General features: G+C 41.1%; 1 protein-coding gene across 19 annotated transcripts in view; it reads right to left on the bottom strand.

Annotated features, from left to right (window-relative positions):
• ST7 (suppression of tumorigenicity 7) overlaps positions 1 to 20569 on the bottom strand; it is a 306671-nt gene that overhangs the window by 18521 nt on the left and 267581 nt on the right. For all 19 annotated transcript variants that reach the window (XM_017975480.4, XM_017975482.4, XM_009002742.5 and 16 more), the window contains one exon: positions 2615 to 2765. In XM_017975480.4, coding sequence (XP_017830969.1) covers positions 2615 to 2765 — 151 coding nt within the window. The remainder of the gene's footprint in view (positions 1 to 2614; positions 2766 to 20569) is intronic.

The following is a 20569-nucleotide window of genomic DNA, read 5'->3' as shown; positions in this document are numbered from 1 at the left end:
TGCAAGCCCTCTGTAAATTACCCAGCTATACAAACACTCTTCAAGGTTCATGGCATTCTCAAGCATTTAGCATATAGTAAGCACTTCCACAGTCCTCTTTTCTAAAATTGAATGTTATGGCTCCATGTGAAAACTGAATGGCAGTGTAAGTGACTTTGGCTGGGATCACCAACACTTCTCCAGAGTGGTTCCTGCTTATTTGTAAGGATCAACTGCAGAATTTTCCTTTCCTATAGGTACCTGGCCATACTGTGTTATGTCTGAAAACCCACTCCCTCTTTTTATCCTAATAAAACATTCTGCCAATTTAATTTGAGAAAATTTAATGCCCATACAACTATCCTAATTGGTTTTGCAACTCCCTGTTTCACTTCACATTTCTCTCAATCTCATTATCCTTCCAGTTGATCAGAGCATCTCCCCACTGTCATCTGACTACATGGATAACTAACTAATTTCCAAAGGCAGTTTCCAGTTATTCTTTGTAGATTATTATTTTTTCTATGGTGATGCCATTTTTCTGTGGTGACACCATGTCTTCATCACTCTTTGTCCCACCCCTTTTTTGGTACTTTCTATAGGACAGGTAACTTTCTTTCTATCAGACCCAATGGATGAGCTTCTATTATTGTTTCCAAGATGCCAATCTACAGATATTTGGTAAGCCAACTTGTCCATTTAATTTCTCCACAACTGACACTAGGTAAGGCCTCTCACGTTCAGTCCTGCTGGGCTTTTCTGTCTCTTTCTCATGCTTAAATAAAAATTTATTTTGTTCCTTCTGATAGAAGAGCTTACATACAACAGGAAGCACAAGCCAGAAGGGATTATGACCATGCTCACACACACCGCGTGGAGTATGGTGTGTTTTAACCCATTTAAATACAGTTGCTGGTGCCACCAGGCCACCTGAAGTATGCTATTGCACTTCCTGAGGAGGGGTGGAAGCACTGATCAAATCATCCTTCAAGTTTTAAATAGTAATTTATAGAAGCAGACCCACAATTAATTTGTTAAGGAAATATTTTCGGCCGGGCGTGGTGGCTCAAGCCTGTAATCCCAGCACTTTGGGAGGCCGAGGCGGGCGGATCACGAGGTCAAGATATCGAGACCATCCTGGTCAACATGGTGAAACCCCGTCTCTACTAAAGATACAAAAAATTAGCTGGGCATGGTGGTGCATGCCTGTAATCCCAGCTACTCAGGAGGCTGAGGCAGGAGAATTGCCTGAACCCAGGAGGCAGAGGTTGCGGTGAGCCGAGATCACGCCATTGCACTCCAGCCTGGGTAACAAGAGCGAAACTCCATCTCAAAAAAAAAAAAAAGAAAGAAATATTTTCAAAACTAAATAAAAATTTTCAATCAACTTTGAGTCCCATCTCTAGCTTATTTTTACACCATCCCATTTCACTCCCCCAACCTCCCTTCCTGCACCAATTTGGATTTCTGCTGGGTTAGGGAAGGGCAGGAAAAGGGAGGAGCAGATTATCAAAATGAAAATGGAAGCCACAAAGATAAACAGAGTGAAAGGATTAAAAAGACACTTGTTTGTGAGGTTGATCAGAGTGAGGGTGAGTTAGGAAAAAACTGTCAGAAGACTCTAATATTTATTGTTTTAGTTTCCCATGGGTGGAAAAAAAAAACCCTATGCTTTACATTGTACTTGTTTTGCTAACATTAATGCTAGTAGAGTGTCAATGCACATGTTGTCCAGTAATTGATAGTCTTGAGCTTTTTTCCTTAATTTACATTCTCTCAAACAGCCCCACCACTTATCATTTCTTCATACAGTCCTAGCTTATAATAAACTTATAATACTGTCCTAGTTGTTCAAGGCTTGGTTCAAATCTCATCTGACTCATAATGTTACCCATGATCACTCCACCCCATAGACCTCTCCCTTCTGAAAAATCAACAGGCAGTTTCCACGTGCTGCTGGTTCCTCTTCCCACATAGATGACACACTTCTCCAAGGCAAGGAGCATGTCTCACCCACCATTACAGCCTCTTCTCCTTACACTGAATATAATATCTATGGAGAACATGCCCACAGATTTATTTATTCCTACATTCATCTACCCAGCATTTATCCATTAATACACGAGTGCTACACCTCTTAGCAAACACTAGGGTTCCATGGCCATTGTCCTTGGTTTGAAGCATAGCTGCCACGCCTTTGGGTGTGGCCAGTCTGGCACCAGTGGAGGATAACTGTGGCTCTTAGCCAATCCACCCAGAAAGGCCATCAAGAAGTGGTCAACAGTGTTTAGCAGGAAGCCTAACCCCATGCCAAAGATTACCATGATGCCATGGGGCTCTCCAAGTTTACAAACAGGTTTTTCAGGATGGCACTCTCTGAAGAACATCTGGATTTACCCCATCTATAAAATAAATTTACCTTTCTGAGCTGTGGAAACAGCCTCACCACAGGAATACCCACCACCACTGGTAGATGGGAGAACCTAATTCACTAACTGTCTTAGATGGGCCATAATAAAACACAAGAGTAATATAGATGTATATCTTCATCATTCATCATAAACACTCAGCGCAAAAACATTTTAGCACCTTTTCATGCTCTTAAAAATGTTTCAAAAAAATGAAAATTACTTACTGCCTTCCCATGTACAATGCAAAAGATTCAAAGCCCCTTCCACCCTCTTCCAGTGTGCAAGATGAAAGAATGCATATGCTATTGCTTCACTGTCTCCTCTCTTCAGGATGTGTTCTGGGGGTAGGATTAAACTTTTCATTTCTAGTAGGTACTGAAATAAAAAAGGCAGAACACAGTTGTGTTAATACACAATAATCTGGAATTCAGTATTGAAAATAGAGCAGTTGATTTCCCTAAAGCAGCCATTTATAAGCATTTCATTAAACCTGCAACCTCGTTACTACATTTGATGGCAATTACTAAAACATCCAGCAATACAAAGTTTGCTGACAGATGATTAGCCTTGTACTAGTTTTCTATAGTGAAGACCTGAGGTTTTCAGGCTAAGACATTCTAATCAAAGAAATAATAAGATTCAAACAGCATAAAGGAAAATGAAGAAGACATGATAATTTGATATAATTTTGGAAGCAGAATGAAATCATATAAAATAGAAACACGAAGGTTAAGAAGTTATGTGGCTAAACCAAGTGCACCAGCAAAATGTGCGATTGAGTAGCACTGCCCATGATTTTTTTCTATATACATCTGTCAAGGAAAAGAACCTTGTCCTATAAAAAGAGCTACCCACAGTTACTCAGGTGCTACAGGGAGTAAGGGTGGCAGTCAGAGCATAGGAAGACCCAAGGGAGGAGAGCATTACAGACCCCAAAGTGTTAACACTGTTTTAGATCATTTCCCAAAGACTCGTAGAGGGTTGCGGCAGGGGGGTCTCATCTTAACCTCTTAACTGCTATCTTCTGCAAAGGGGGTAGGAGTATAGAGCAAGAATGGACATACCTCCTGGGGGCTGAGAAAATATTACATTTCCATTATTATTCTTTTGTTTTACTATAGGATAGAAAGGGAGCAATTTTAGAAGGTTATTTTATAATTACAAATGTTAACCTTTCTTTTCTGGCTGGCATTCCGCCATTACCTTATTACCTCCGCTCCCTGATCCATCCCTGAAACACATACATACACACACACACACCACCACCACCACCAAACACAAACATAACAGCAGCCCATGCAATCTCCTTTAAAATGGAGACTAGTAGACTACAGAGAGATATGGACAGCAAGAGTAAGTGCTAAAAAAGGTGTTCAAAAATTTTAATATCAGAAATAATTGCCTATGTATTTTTTTGTCCATGGAAGTTTATGAAAGACAGCGAAAGGTAGAAGAGTCCTGGTATAGAGAATGGAGACTATTGCACAACTACCAATGTTTCCCTGCATCTAGCTAAGGATCTGTACCCTTTGGGCATCACCCAGTTACCCTTAAACTTCCTCTCCCATTGGCACACTTGGTGTTGAGGTTTATGGCCCAGCAGCAGCCAGGAGAATACATTCAGGCATCTTGGCTCAGTCACTGGAACTTTCCTCTCTCTGGTTCTGATTTTTGAAGAAACCTCCAAGCCTCTGGCCTCAAAGCAGGAAGAGTAGGGAAGTGAAAGAAAGATGCCCAGAGAGTAGCAGGGGAACAGTGATATGGTCATCACACTTGGGAGGAGGTAGGATAGAAAGCCTCACTCGACAGAAAGACCCGGGACCCCTTTCCAGGCTGATCCATGAGAGGTATTTGTTATTTTGGTGGAAGTCCTCAAGCATGAGTTCTAAAAGAACTTTCTGGCCATCTGCCTTTTTGGATTCTACAAACTACTGCTTTCTTCCTACTGCTTTCCTCCCTTTTGTCTTGCACTGTCTTCTTTTAAAACAGTGCGAGACAAATATCTTTTTGGAAGAATAACAATAGAGAATTACCTAGTAATCTAATTAGCACTACATTTATAATGAATATCAGCCTTAACATAAATAGTTATATGATGTGATAGCCATAATATAAAGTTATATTTATATTTATATTATTTGTATTATGGTGGATTTTATGTTCAGATTTACCTGGCTATCCTCTTGTAGTTTTGTTACCTTAATAGGAACCATTAAAATGTACACTGTTCCTGCCAATGATAGTCTTAAAAGACCCCAAGGCTATAAGTCATGAGAAAAATAAATAACTTGTAAAGTATTATGAACTGTATTATATGTAAGTTGGAGAACGAAGAGCATTTGGTTATCCATAATAATCATCATCAGAAAAACAAAGGAGAAGGGAAATTTCTGGCTTAGTAAGAACCCAGGAATAATATTTTGATCTGACTTTCTAATTATTTACAGCCACCACACCTATCAAATAGTCAATTTTTTTTTTTTTTTTTGAGATGGAGTTTTGTTCTTGTTGCCCAGGCTGGAGTGCAATGGCACAATCTCAGCTCATTGCAACCTCCGCCTCCCAGGTTCAAGTGATTCTCCTGCCTCATCCTCCCGAGTAGTTGGGATTACAGGTATACACTACCATGCCTGGCTAATTTTTGTATTTTTAGTAGAGACAGAGTTTCTCCATGTTGGTCAGGCTGGTCTCAAACTGCTGACCTCAGGTGATCCGCCCACCTCGGACTCCCAAAGTGCTGGGATTATAGGTGTAAGCCACTGCGCCTGGCTCAAACAGTCAATTTTTAAAAAAGGATCATGCTATACAAAATTTAAAACAAATAAACTATGAAAACAACTAACTCATGTGTTTCAGGTATACAGAAATCTCCTTAAAGCCCCCGACAATCAGATGGTGGCTAAAAGAATGGTATAAACCACCATTCTTTTCATTTCTATGATTAGAAAAGGCTTTTACATTTCAGTAAGCATCTATGAAAGAACTCTTCTCTTAACCTAAAGCACCTCTGGAATAGGGGCACCCAAGAAGTGGGCCTGGTAGTCACCCACATTTGTGGGTATAAAATAAACTAGTAAGGTCAGGCACAGTGGCTCATGCCTGTAATCCCAGTACTTTGGGAAGTGGAGGCAGGTGGATCACAAGCTCAGGAGTTCAAGACCAGCCTGGCCAAGATGGTGAAACCCTGTCTCTACTAAAAATACAAAAATTAGCCAGGCATGGTGGCAGGTGCCACCCAGCTGCTCAAGAGGCTGAGACAGAGAACTGCTTGAACCTCGGAGGTGGAGGTAGCAGTGAGCCAAGATCATGCCACGGCACTCCAGCCTGGGCGACAGAGCAAGACTCCATCTCAAAAAACAAACAAACAAAGTAGCAGGAGGTAGGACAAGACAACCTGGCAGGGAAGGGGAAGAGTTCAGAAAATTCCGAACAGAGGGACACTATAGATCTGTCTATCCCTGATCAATATGACAGCTTCTACCACATATGGCTATTTATATCTAAATTAATTAAAACCAAACAAAATTAAAAATTCAGTTCTTCCATCTCACTAGCCATATTTCAAGTGCTCAGGTGCTGCATGTGGCTAGTATTGGACAATGCAGGGAATATTTCCATGATCACAGAAATGTCTTTTGGATAGCATTGACTGCTGTAGGCAACAGTTTGTCATCTTTGGATAACTAGATGAATTTTTAACATGAAAAAATTTCAAAGGTGCCCATGATAGGAGTCATCATGGTAGTAGCCACTGACCAAAAATATACAATATGACAAAAAGCTATAATAAATGTAATAAAACAAAAATTCATTTAAAAGCATTGTTGGCTACCAGGGCATCTACATATAATACATTTGAAAAACAGTAGTACATGTCTGAGAGACAGATGGCTTACTCAGCCAGCAGGCTCAATGGGATGCATATGGCCTCAAGGACAACATCCGCAGCCCCTAAGAGGTAATGCTGTTTCTCCTCTAAGCTCTCTCTAATCTTTGTGTATGCGTACTATTCACACGCCACCTTATATTAGTTATCGTGTATCTTGCATCTCTGCTGAATCATTTGACCCCCAAGAGCATGAACCTTGTCATCTGCATCTTAATTTCTCCTCCCACACCACCTAAAGAGCCTTGCACATCAAGGTAATTTTTTGTTAAGTTAAATTAAATTGAAAACTTACTTCTCAAGAAGTCTCTCAAAGTGAACATCCCTGGCCTAATCAGCCTCATGAGGCTAACCAAAGCAACACATCAAGGAAACAACTCTGCCTTCTCATCTTCTCTCTCTTATGGCAGAAATCAGCTATAACTATAAAAGAGATTTATACTCCTTTATAATTCCAAACAAAATGTTGGCCCTAATCAAATGATGAAGACTAATAACAACAATGTGTTATGGTTTTGGCCAGGCTTAAAATGGCTGGCAAGATAAGTTCTCAGCATGTGCAACATTTAAATTAGAAAAGCATGGAACAACATTTCATGCCTTACTTGTCAAAAGAAAAATAAATGGAAGAGGGCAGATCCCCATCCACAAGTATGCAGAAATCAATTAGAATAACTGTAGCTCGCAAATCAGAGAACAAGCTTTATCCATCTATTATAATGCCTCGGTTTCTATTAGCTCAGCCAGCATTCTGTGCTATTTTGCCCACCATCCTGCCTCTAACTTCCTTCCAGGATTCTCAAATCACTCTGATCTTGCAGTGCAGTGCTTCTAAAAATTTCGGAAGCAACTTTTCAAAATCTATTTGTGTCAGCATCCAGCTCCTTACGTCCACTGCAGGAGCATCTAAAGTCAGGGCATATGAAGAGGAGCAGAGGGCTGTGGTTTTTGGGTGTGAGCAGCACCTACTCACAGAGGTATCTGAGCAGAAAACGGCTCATCTGTCAGGGAAGCTGCTGATGAGGCTACCCTGAGTGGCTGGTAATATCCCTTTTGCTACAATCTTAAAATTCTATAATCATTTAAATGAAAATGATCCCACAGCTATCATTCACATAAATGTTAATGCCAAAGAATTAACTCATACACCTCTTTTTTGGGATTTTCAATACCAACAATAGCATAAGTCCTATGAAAATCATTAGCAAAAGTATGGGAATACACAAAATGTGGAAAAAAATAGGTGGCCGGGCATGGTGGCTCATGCCTGTAATCCCAGCACTTTGGGAGGCCGAGGTGGGCAGATCACGAGGTCTGGAGTTTGAGACTAGCCTGATCAACATGATGAAACCCCATCTCTACTAAAAATACAAAAATTAGCCAGGCATGGTGGTGTGCACCTGTAATCCCAGCTACTCAGGAGGCTGAGGCGGGAGAATTGCTTGAACCCAGGAGGCAGAGGTTGCAATGAGCCAAGGTGGAGGTTGCACTCCAGCCTGGGTAACAAGAGCAAGACTCCATCTCAAAAACAAACCAACAGGTAAATTAACTTATATCACAGTTAAGGATGCCTATTAAGTTGCTCCCCAAAACAAGGTAGTGAAAGAATATAGCACAGGGAAATGTTCATGATACACTGCTAAATGGAAAAAAAAAGAAATCCATGTACCCTAAGCATTTATGTAGCAGATTATTATTATTTTGACAAAAATAATAATATACAGGCATTAAAAAACATTGGAAAGTCACAGGTTGAATGTTCTCAGTGGTTAGATACTTGATTTTAATGGGAGATTAACTTCTTTTGTACTCTTTCTGTGATTCCTAAGTTTTCTATTATAAGCATTTTTTTTTAAGGATGGGGTCTTGCTCTGCTGTCCAGGCTGAAGTACAGTGGTGCAGTCATAGCTCACTGCAGCCTTGAACTCTTAAGCTCAAGCGATCTTCCTGCCTCAGCCTCCCAAGTCACTGGGACTATAGGCACGTGCCACCATGCCTGGCTTGTAGTATTTTTATTTTTCTCTCTCTAAATATGTGTGTATGTATATACGTAATACAAATCTATTTTCTAGACTTGCATCAAACACACACATACACACAAAAGAAAAAAAAACTCACACAAACAAAATATAACTGGAGATAGCAATTTTTTTCATGCCTACAATGCTTGGTGCAACTGGCTCTGATGAAATGGACTAAGACCAGAAAAGATGTTTTTAAAACAACAATAAAGAATTCTGAGAATAAAGCTAGTGCTATTTGGGAGAGATGCCACATAGTCTGAGTTTCAATGTTGCTTACTCCCTGAACTCAGTAAGACACAAAGCAAGCATAGGACAAAAAACATGGCAAGTAGCCCCAGCTCACTAAGATCACGTGGTGATGGAGAAGAAGGTATACATCACCAGGATTCCGCGCCTAACCTCCCCTCATCTACCATCTGCCACTGTGAACCACTTACTGGAATCCTGGCTCTACTCTTTAGCTATGAGACTCTAGACATGTTATTTAACTTCTTTGAACCTCATTTACTCATCTGCAAAACTGGAATAGTAAAAACACATCTTGCTGGTTTTAACTTTTGAAGATTTTTATAATATATGTAAAGCATTCATTCACATAGTACTGGCACATAAGTGTGCATTGAATAGTAGATATTTTTCTACCAAAAAAAATTAAATGTTTATATTACTGTAGAGATAATTTGTGTTTTCTGTGTATACACGTCCCACAGATAATTGAGTTTGTTTTTAGGTAAAATACTTTAGCACTTTATTGTAGTAGCAGATCTATTGAAGAGACCTGGCTACCAAGGGTCATTAACTGACCAGTACAGAGGCAAGCATAAAGCAAAGCTGAATTGTCAAATTAAACCTGGTGATTTCAGTACCACTCAGGGGTTCTCATCACAAGGTACCTGCGTCTTCCTGGTTCACTTTCTATTCATTGGTTACTTTGCTTCATTCAAAAAATATGCGAAGGTACACAGTGTATCCCAAGAATATAGATATGGGAGCACCCACAGCCGATCCAAGGACATGGATATGGAAGGACCCTTTGTGTATTCCAAGGACACAAATATGGATGCAACCATAATTTACCTCAAGGGCATGGACATGAATCAGGTCAGGTCCCCACCTTGATGATCCACAGTCTTTGTAGCAATAGAGGATGGAGAGAGAGAGACAGTGGGAGGGAGGACGATAAAAAGAGAATGTATAGAGAAATAATAAAATTCAACACAATGAGTACCTTAGTAAGATGTATAAACTTGGCACTGAGGAAGCAAATGGAGAGCACTGTGTCTGAGAAGGCGTCACAGAAAAATGAAAATATCAATCTTACTAATTAGAGTTTATACTGAAAAAAATGAGGAAGGGGGACTCCAAACCAGCATTAAAGGGCAAAGTAAACCAAAAGCATCAAAGTCTACCAAAAGCAAACCACGGTATCAAAGGACATGATGTGTTTCTAAACTGGTGGGGCCTGAGTACTAACAAGATGGTAATTGCCAACACTGATTACGCACTAACACATGTGCCAAGCATTATCTCAGTAACTCCATAATACCAACTCTGAAGCAGAGCTAATATTATTATTCCTGTTTCACAGATGGGAAAATGAAGGCTTTAGGAAGTAACTTGTTCAGGGTTGCACAGTTGCATGTGGCAGAACCTGCCTTTGAACTCAGGCCACTCTCCAAGGGAGTTGAGTAGAAAAGTAGGCTGTAAAAGGCCTTCATCACCTGCTCTAGAGGGTGCCCTGAACTTCAGTTACTTTCAAACGTTTAGACACAGAATACAGTTGGCTCTTCAACAATATGGGTTTGAACTGCACAGGCCCACTTTTATACAAAATTTTTTTCAACTCAACATGGATTGAAAATACAGTATTCATGGGATGGGAAACCTACATATAGAGAGAGCTGACTTTTTTGCATAACAGGTTCTGTTGGGTTCTGCAGGGCTGCCTGGGAGATTTGAGTATGTACAGATTTTGGTATATGTGAGGGGTCCTGGAACCAACCCCCTGTAGATACTGTGGGATAACTGTAATTTGTACAAAGAGGAAAAAACACACAGAATCTGTGAAACTGATGAAATACAAAGCTGTGGGGAAATCTGAGGAAGGGACCCAAGAGAGGTCTGGAGAACCCTCCTGGCTTTCCTAGGAGGACAGTCTGGAAACCACTGCCATAGGCAATTGGGAAGTGAGTTGTGCAGTTTGCAATTTTGAGAGAAATGGTTGAGTCAGGTGTAGGATAAACAGACAGGAAAGAGATTGAAATTAGTAGAGTCTTAAAAAGCTTCTGTTAGAGTCCAGGTGATGGGGACAAATTGCAGGGTGGAAGAGGAGCTTCTCCAGGACTTGGTGCCTGACTAAATGTGAGAGTGAGGGGAGGAACCAAAGGTGACAAATTTTTGGCATAGGAAACTAAAATAATGTGAGCTCCTTAGCTGGGTGAAGACACCAGAGGAGAAAGAAGCTTAGCAGGGGAAGTTAACAAAAACAGTTAGAAGAACCTGCAGAACATTCCTGGAGAAATAGCCTGAAGGCAGCTGGGTCTGCAGGTCTGGAGCTTAGGAGAGAAGCTGGAGACACAAATTTGGGTATTCTGGGCCAGAGGTGGAAGCTGTGCAGTAGGAGCACCCTAGATCTCCCAAGACAGCTTCAAGCAAGGAGGGAGAGGGCAGTGAATGGAGCTCCCTGGAAAACATGAATGTGTGGCAGGACAGGAAAGAAGTAGGAGGAGAGTGCTGACATGCAGGAGGGGCACAGAGAGAAGGTCTCATGGAATCAGAATGGCCTCAGGACAAGAAGCAGACCGGAGGTAGTGGCTCATACCTGTAGTCCTAGCACTTTGGGAGGCCCAGGCAGGAAAATCTCTTCAGCCCAGGAGTTCAAGACCAGCCTAGGCAACATGGCAAAACTGTCTACGAAAAATACAAAATTTAGTCAGGTGTGGTGGTATGCACCTGTGGTCCCAGCTTCTGTGGAGGCTGAGGTGGAAGGACTGCTTGAGCTTGGGAGGTTGAGGCTGCAGTGAGCCATGATAGTGCCACTGTACTCTAGCCTGGGTGACAGAGCAAGACCCTGTCTCAAAAAAAAAAAAAAAAAAAAAAAGACATAAAAAGCAGTCCATCAGTGGGACCAAATGCTGAGGAGAGATGAAACAGGATGAGATTTGAGAAGAGGCCAACAGATTTAGTGATCTAGGTGGCAGTGGCCTTAATAAGAGTGACCTTCGTAGAGGTGATTAGTCTGGTGGGGGTGGCCTGTATGGAGATAGTCTTAGGGAAAGCAGCTGCAGTGTGTTTTGTTGAAGAGACTTACAAACTTCCTAATCCTGAGAAATGTGGCTAAAAACTGGTTTCTGTTCATTTTCCTCTGGGTCATATTTCCACAATACGTTCTCCTTACTCTAATCCAAAAAAAATTTGGAACAAAATATGACACAATTCATAGAAACTTATATTGAAATAATATTTCTGAAATATGCTGTTGATATATAATATCACAGCCGGTCTGCCAGGGTATTTTGAATTTCGGCTCCCACCCTTCAAGCATTTTAAAATGCTAAAACCCACTACACATTTTGTTTCCTAAATTGGATTAAAAAGCAATTTTATACTCTGTCAATCAGCTTTGCCAAGATATAAGGGAGGATTGCTTTAGTGTTTGCATAAAATAGAATTTCCATCACTATAACAATGTCCTGTAGGTACTCCATTAGCATATACAATTACCACGATGCTTTCTCCCACAAGCCTCTTGAAATCCCCATGAAATTAGAGTTTCTAGATTAACATTAGATGAGCTATCTTAAAAAAAAAAAATAAAGTACATTTTTAATGGGAATGCATTTCTGTCATAACATTCTTCATTCTTTCCTCTCTATTTTCTCACAACTTCCCACACTCCTAGACTTATCATTTGAAAGCTAAATATCTGTTAGGCTAGTTCCTCACCTCCACATTCTGTCAAGCCCAGTCTGCCCGCTGCTGAAATGAGTCTTGGGAGTGTGGCAGCCTCCTCCTTTCGGTGCCCTCAGGGACTGCCTATTGTGCCCTCCGCTGCCCCTTGAGTGGGCGCAGTAAGGAAGACAACAGGCAGTTTACTGGTTCTGGGATTTGGGGCAAGATTAAGATGAAAGCTATCCCCCTTGGTGCTGGTGAATTTTCTTGACATTTTTCCCCTCAGTAGTTCTGCCTACAGCACTCGGATGTGCTAGTGAGATGGTGATGCTGGCTCGGCAGCCCCCTCCCCACTGCTCAGAGTGGGTGTGAGGCCTCTTGCTCTATGGATGGGACCTCAAAAGCTTGTGATTTTCTGGTGGTGATGGGTCACAGACATCTGTTATTTTCTGAACTGTATGCAAAGGGGCCTTGGGGCTACTGGGCTACAGACTTCTCATCCCAGTTTCAACCACAGCAGTCCTACATTTACTTGCTTATTTATTAAGATTTCATGTAAGACTGAATTAAGAGAGTAAAAATGCTTACTGCTTTAAAAAAATTAAAAATCATTTGTTTCTATAGAAGTAAACACTAGATGGTCTAACCACAAGCTGGCCAGTGGAGGCCTGTGTGTGGTGGTGAAGAGGATCCGTGACTTGGGAAGCCCTCCTTGGTGATACTGACCAGGTCAGGCTTTCCTAACTGCAAGGTGGTCTAGGGTCCACCATGTCCAAGGTTTTCAGAGTTGAGAAGGAGGTTTGAGCATTCTGTATACAGCCAGGCTACTCCCCTACCACTGCACACTTGGAGAATGTTTATAACAGCAAAATACAGGATCTGGCTTCTAGGAGTTACAGAGCACCCAGGTTATCTGCCCCAATTCTGACTGAGCCAGTTGCCTTGCTCCTGGGGGCCCAGCAGCATTCTGCCTGCCTCACAGGGGCACAGCCTGGTCTGTCTTCTCAGTGACTGGGCACTTCTTAAGAGTACGCATTATGTTCTGACCAGCGTCCCAGTGGCTGGCACATAATTGGTATTCAGTAAGTGCTAGCTGAATGTGCTGCTGGGAGGGAAAAGAGGACTGTGGTTCAGAATTGTATACCTTTGGAGACTAAAGAAGCTGGGGGACAGCAGCAGGAAGGTTAGCCCCTCCAGGACGAAATAAAGTTTCAGGGTATGTCCTGGTTAGTCTAGCAGAGCAGAGTGATCCTGCTTAAGTAAAAGTAGTTCATATATGCTGTGGTTGACAGGAGACATAGCAAGGTGTGTGGCTTCAGTTGAGGGAGGAAATGGAAGAAATTCCTCTTCTGAGGGCATGAGAGCCTTACCAACTCTGATAATAAGAACAGGCACCAAGCCAGAGGATGCAGGGGCAGGGAGGAAGGAGATATAAGTAATCTAAGCTGGGAGACTCCAAACCTCTCAGGCCTGGTCTGAAAAAAGCATCTGGTGATTTTCAAGTGGGCCCCTACCTCCTCTATGACTGTGGGCACCTGGGACCCCTGACCACACAGCCCACTCTAAGGGAGATTTCCCTGCCACCTCTCTCTCTTCCACTCAGACCGTTCCTCTTTGCCTGGTGGTAGGCAGTAGAGATCATTCCAACAGCCCAACTCCAATTGGTAAGCAGTACTCCTGGGAATGAAACAAATAGCTGCTTGCTTTTTATAGGCTGAAGAAGAAAAGCTTCAGAAAGAGCCAACATTTAATAGAATCCGGAAACATTTTGCTGGAGGAGCCAATAATGATGGGTTCAGTATATGTATGTGTGTATTATGGACTGTTAAGGTAGCCCCACAATCTGGTTACTCAGACAGGGAAATATGACTTATATAATGGGAAGACAAGGGTAGCCTCAGTCTCCCTAAGAGCCGGGACACTTTGATTACACTGTCTCTGTAATTAAAGTAGAAGACACAGTGATGCTTTATGAGGCAACCTCATGCATGCCTAGGACAGGTTTTCAGGCCTGTTCTACCTGAGGAGGCAGGCACACCAGGGAGAGGAAGGGGCAAGTTTCTTACCAGACATGAAGTGAAGTGTTGGGGTGGAGGACCTGATGGGAGTGGGTTGGCAGGGAGCAGGGATAGTACCAGGATTTAATACCAGGGCGCAGGGATAGTACCAGATAGTACTCAGAACAAGAATTTAAGACACAGGTCAGAAATGGGTAACACTTAGCCATAAGCAAAGAACTTACCAAGCAGCTGCAAGCTGCAGAATCCCTGAAGACAACAGCTGCAGCCAGAACATGCTAGAGCCTCCCCTCAAATCTGGAGGCCTAAAGGGACCCAAAGGGTCCTCAAGGCCAAAGGCACTGAGGTGCCACTGTTATACTCTCTTGTCCTTCAGGCTAGAGTGGCCCAAGAAGCACCTGTTAATGCATGTTTCTAGGCAGCCTCTATTTCCACCTAGCCTACAAGCACAGAAATAGAACGGGAAGTGAAAAGGAAGAGATAATAAAGGGGCCAACATGGATTGAGCAGGTACTGAATGAATTCCATGAAGTAATTTCATTTACCTGCCATCAGTTCTGTGAAGCCATTATGTTTAGCCTCATTGTATCAAAACAAGAATGGGCAGGAAGTTAATTAACTCCGTCCTCCCATACTTTACTCCAGTCCTGTGGACAGGAAGTAACGGGAGTCATTGTTCTGAACACTTTTGAGCTTTTTCTCTTTTTTAGAACCAAAATCTCTTTCTTTCAACCAGGCTGTGATACAGTAACACAATCATGGCTCACTACGGTCTTGGCCTTTTGGGCTCAGCCTCCTGAGTAGCTGGAAAAATAGGCACATGCCATGACATCCAGCTAATTTTTTGTATGTAGAGATGGGGTCTCACTATATTGTCCAAGCTGGTCTCAAACTCCTAGACTCAAGCAATGCTCCTAGCTCAGCTTCCCAAAATGCTGGAATTACAGGCATGATGAACCCTTTCAATAATACTTCATAGCTCTGTCTATCTCTAGGTCACTATTCATTGCTGTTGTTATAATTAATATATTTTGCCTACTATTTCAGCAAAGAATAAATACAAATGGCTAACAATGTTCTACCATACCAGTAGTGACAAGGAAATGCAGACTAAAGGAACAAAATTCCATTTGTACTTAATAGGTTCATAAATATTTATTGCTGTTCCCCTTCTTTTTTAAACAAACTGCTCAATGACAGTGAGAATATGATAAAATGGTGAAGAAGGAGTTGTCTGCTGATTTAAACTGCTATAATCGTTTTTGGCAAGTAGTTTGGCAGTATCAAGAGCCTTAAGTGCTTCTACACATGACTTAGTAATTCTCAATTCTTTAAATCTACCCTGAGGAAATAATCCTGACTAAAAAATCTTCTTGCCCAAAAAGGTTCATTACAGAAGTTGACCAGTCATGTCAACTTGCTATCAACTACAGAGGACTCAAGAAGTAGATTAGGCTGTGTGCGGTCGCTCACACCTATAATCCCAGCACTTTAGGGGAATGAGATGGAAGGACTGCTTGAGGCAACAGAGACCCTGTCTCTACTAAAAATTTTAAAAAGCTGGCTGAGTGTGGGGGCACATACCTATAGGCCCAGCTATTCTTGAGGCTGAGGCTGGAGGATCCCTTGAACCCAGGAGCTTGAGATTATAATGAGTGATGACTGTGTCACTGCACGCCAGCCTAGGTGACAGAGTACAACCCTATCTTGGGTCATGGGGTGGGGAGAGGGTAGAAGTAGATAATTATCTTCAAGAAAATGTGAAAGAATGAAATTGGACTGTTATCTTACACCATACACAAAAATCAACTCGAAATGCCTCAAAAATTTAAATGTAAAACCTGAAATTATAAAACTCCTAGAAGGAAGCAGAAGAGGGAAAAACTTCATGGCATTAGTTTTAGCAATGATTTCTTAGATATGACACCAAAAGCACAAGCAACAAAAGCAAAAATAGAAAAGTGGGATTACATCAAACTGAAATGCTTCTGGGTAGCAAATAAACCAAATAACAGAGTGAAAAGGTAACCTGTGGAACAGAGACAATATCTGCAAATCATATATCTAATAAGGGGTTATTATTGAAAACATATAAGGAACTCCTACAACTCAATAGCAAAAAAGAAGAAAGAAAGGAAAAAGTCCAACGATCTGATTTAAAAATGGGCAAAAGACTCATAGACATTTCTCCAAAAAAGACATATGACCAACTGATATATGAAAAGATGCTCAACATCAATAATCAGCAGAGAAATGCAAATCAACAACACAAAAAAATTTTACTTGACGTGCTAGGATGGCCACAATCAAGAAAATAACAAGTGTTGGCAAGTTTGTGGAAAAACTGGAACTCTTGTGCACTGTTGGTAGGAATGTAAAATGGCGCAGCCCCTAAGGAAAATAGTTTGGAAGATTCTCAAAAAATAAAAAATAGAATCACTACTATATAAACCAGTCATTCCTACCTCTGAGTATTCATTCAAAAGCAGTAAAAGCAGGGCCGGGCGTGGTGGCTCAAGCCTGTAATCCCAGCACTTTGGGAGGCCGAGGCGGGTGGATCATGAGGTCAAGAGATTGAGACCATCCTGGTCAACATGGTGAAACCCCGTCTCTACTAAAAATACAAAAAATTAGCTGGGCATGGTGGCACGTGCCTGTAATCCCAGCTACTCAGGAGGCTGAGGCAGGAGAATTGCCTGAACCCAGGAGGCAGAGGTTGCGGTGAGCTGAGATCACGCCATTGCACTCCAGCCTGGGTAACAAGAGAGAAACTCTGTCTCAAAAAAAAAGAAGTGAAAGCAGGATCTTGAAGAGATGTTTGTACTACTATTTTCACTGCAGCATTATTCACAATGGCCAAGAGATGAAAATAACCTAAATGTCCATAGACAGATGAATGGATAAAGATAATGCGGCATATACATACAATGGAATAATTTTCAGTCTTTAAAAAGAAGAAAATTCTGTCATATACTAGCTATAACATAGATAAACCTTGAGGACATTATGCTAAGTAAAATAAGCCAGTCACAGAAAGGCAAATAATACATGATTCTACTGATATGAGGTAGCTAAAGTAGCCAAATTCATAGAAGCAGAGTACAACAGTGCTTGCCAGGAGCTGGGGAGAGCGCAAAATGAGGAGTTGCTATTCAATAGGAATAGAGTTTCAACTGTGCAAGATGAAAAGTTCTGGAGATCTACTGTACAGCAATGTGCATACAGTTAATGATATGGTTTGGCTGTGTTCTCACTCAAATCTCTTCCTATGTGTTGTGGGAGAGACCTGGTGGGAGGCAACTGAATCATGGGAGCAGCTATCTCCATGCTGTTCTCCTGATAGTGAGTTTTCACGAGATATGATGGTTTTATAAGGGGCTTTCCCCCTTTTGCTTATTCTTCTTCTTCCTGCTATCATGTGAAAAAGGACGTGTTTACTTTCCCTTCTGCTATGAATGTAAGTTTTCTGAGGCCTCCCCAGCCCTGCTGAACTATGAGTCAATTAAATCTCTTTTCTTTATAAATTACCTAGTCTTGGGTGTTTCTTTATTAGCAACATGAGAACAGACTAATACAGTTAACAAGATTGTACTGTAAACTTAAAAATTTGTTAAAAGGGTAGATCTCATGTTACATGTTTTTTACCTCACACCCATAAAAAAGAAGTACCCAGTTATAGAAACTGTCTTAAAAGAGTCTGAAGGCACATGGATAAAATACTTGAACTTAAGATGGAGGATAACCTTTTTAAGGTTAAAGAACCCAGAACATCTGTTAATCTTCCCTCAGAAACAAATATACCCCAATACCCAACCATAAAGTCCATGTAAAGAGCCCTATGCTATTTTTTAAATAATAGTAAAGTATTTAAAATGCCTAGGAAAAAAAGGCTAGAGTCTTAAATATGAGTAAATTGTTTTTATACCACTATAGAGCAAAAGACATATCTAATACTGCCCATAACAAACAAATAATTTAGCCCACCTTTCAGAAACTTGGCAGAAAATGAAAATTTAACTTTGGTGCCCTGAAGGAGTTAATGTAACATCTTCCAAAACAAAAATGTGTCTTCTTGCAGTGAAAGGCTTGTGGTGTAGCTGCAGCATACTAAGAGCATGTAAGCTCTGGTTAACTCAGATCTGTGTAGCTGATGGGTCACTGATAGAAATGTCTCCCCTCGCCCCCACCCCAATGTAAATCTCCAGACTGCTGAGGAAGAGCAGGGTGAGCAGAGGAGCATATCGGCAGAAAGAAGGCCCCAAATCCAGTAAACTATAGCAATACAAAGATGAAGGTATAGAATAGGTATGAAGGCAGTTCTTTGTTCAGAATTACATGAATGGAATTTTCTTTAAATGCAAAGCTATTTTAATCCCATTAAACGGAAAACATCCTCTAATGGATTCAACATTTCTTTGTCTTCTTGAGTTTTGTTCTCAGTTGTTGAAAATCACCAAAATCATTAACATCCCCAATTGTCCTCAAAAAAAAAAAAAAAAGGTAAACAGCAAGTATATAATCAATGCATTATAGTGAGAGACCACGGAGGAGAGACTTATTCTGATGAGGAAGAACAAGCTTCCTGATGACTCTTAATGGTAGTAATGGTGGTGAAGGAGGAACAGCATTTCCTCAGAAGAAGTGAAGAAGGAAAGGGAAGAGAATGTTTCTGGAATGATGACAAAACAGTTGCAAGGTGGAAAAAAAAGAAAAACAAGTTGGGTCAGATTATGAAGGGTATTGAAGAATCTCCCAAGGAGTTTATGCCTTTTCCTATGGGAGGTGGTGGCCCAGCTACAGTTTCTCAAGAAGGAGTGACAGTTCTGTTGGTAATGATGAGTCTATGTGTCTACTTCCTTTTTACTAGTTTGCTGCAATCTAATACTTCAGAAAGTCAAGTGTTTCGCATCTAAGTGACCACTTAAGGGGCTCTCCTTCAGAACAGAGACAAGGGGTTTCTTATTGTTCTCATTTATCTCCCAGCCCTGTGATGTGATAAGGAGCAATCCTTCCTCCCTACTCCTCATGTCTGCAGGCAAAGAGAGTTCCTAAGAGTAACCCTCCTAAGGTAAATGACTAGGATTTATCATTGGATGGTGAAGTATTACCTATGTTTCTTTGCTTAATGGGATACCAGATGAAGCAAAGCTGGAAATGTATGGAAGGCAGTTCTCAGTTATTATATTTGGTATTTTTTTCTCCTCCCTCAAAAAAGATGGTAATTACATAATACAGTATGTAGATACTGAAAATTCCTGTGGTGGGCCACTGACAACTTCCTGTGATAGAGAAAAAGAAGCCATGGAAGTCATATCATTTAAGATATCTTGAAGAAACCTGAACTGTCCTTAAATGATTGAATGCCTTGGGAAGCAGTGTGCCTGCCAGCATTTGATGGGTCCAAGCCTAGGCTGGTCTGTTCCTGGTGTGATCTGGGAGGCAGTAGAGGGCAACATTTAAGAGCAGATAACCTAGAATTGCTTCAGGCTCTGTCATTTATTTGCTGTATGACCATGAGCAGATTATTTAACCTCTCCAAGCCGTCAGTATCCTCATCTATGTAATAGGGATAATAACATAATACACCTCATATAGTCATTATGAAAAATAAGTGAGAGGGGTTTATGTATTCCAGTTAGCACTGTGCTTGGCACATAACATTCAAAAGAAACCAATAATAAAAATGATTATCACAGTATCATTATAAGGAGAGTGTCAAGGTTAGGATGGAAAGGTGACCTAGATGATCTTTAAGGCCCTTCTTATGCCAAGAGTCCACAAGTTTATATCCTTTACTGATGTCTCATTAGAACTAAGGCCATTATTATACTCTGCCTCCAAGGCACCAATTGTGCGTGCATGTGTGTGTATTTGCGAAAGTATTAGCAAGCAGCCCAATAAACAGTGCAAACTTGTAGAAGATGTTTAGAGCACACTGCATACTGTATATTAGAGGTTTGTGACTAATTCTTGACAGATGGGGCCAGTGAATCCCAAGACCCATTCCCCATCTGGAAACACATCTCTCCCTCAGCACAATCACCAACAAAGCAACGTGCTATAGAGTCAGTTTACATAGGTAGTTTACCTTCTCTGTTTCATGATTAGAAAGTAGAGTAATCAAATATTTTAAATGTTTCCACTTTTAGAATAACACTATTTTGCAGGTGGAATCCTAGTTAACTGTGTCAAATTCTTCCATGGCAGCTTTAAAGTGTTTCTTAGGGCTTTTAATATTCTTCTAGAGGCCCAAGTAACAATTTCAGACCAGTTTTATAGCATTAAATGACTACTTCCATCAAAATATCTAACCAACAAGTACTGTAGTGACTTTCTGTCTTGTGCCCCAGGATTGCAAGG

Source organism: Callithrix jacchus, chromosome 11 (genome assembly GCF_049354715.1).
Source record: "Callithrix jacchus isolate 240 chromosome 11, calJac240_pri, whole genome shotgun sequence".
Taxonomy (NCBI): domain Eukaryota; kingdom Metazoa; phylum Chordata; class Mammalia; order Primates; family Cebidae; genus Callithrix; species Callithrix jacchus.
Note: the sequence above shows the minus strand (reverse complement) of the source record. Positions and strands in the feature narration are given on the sequence as shown.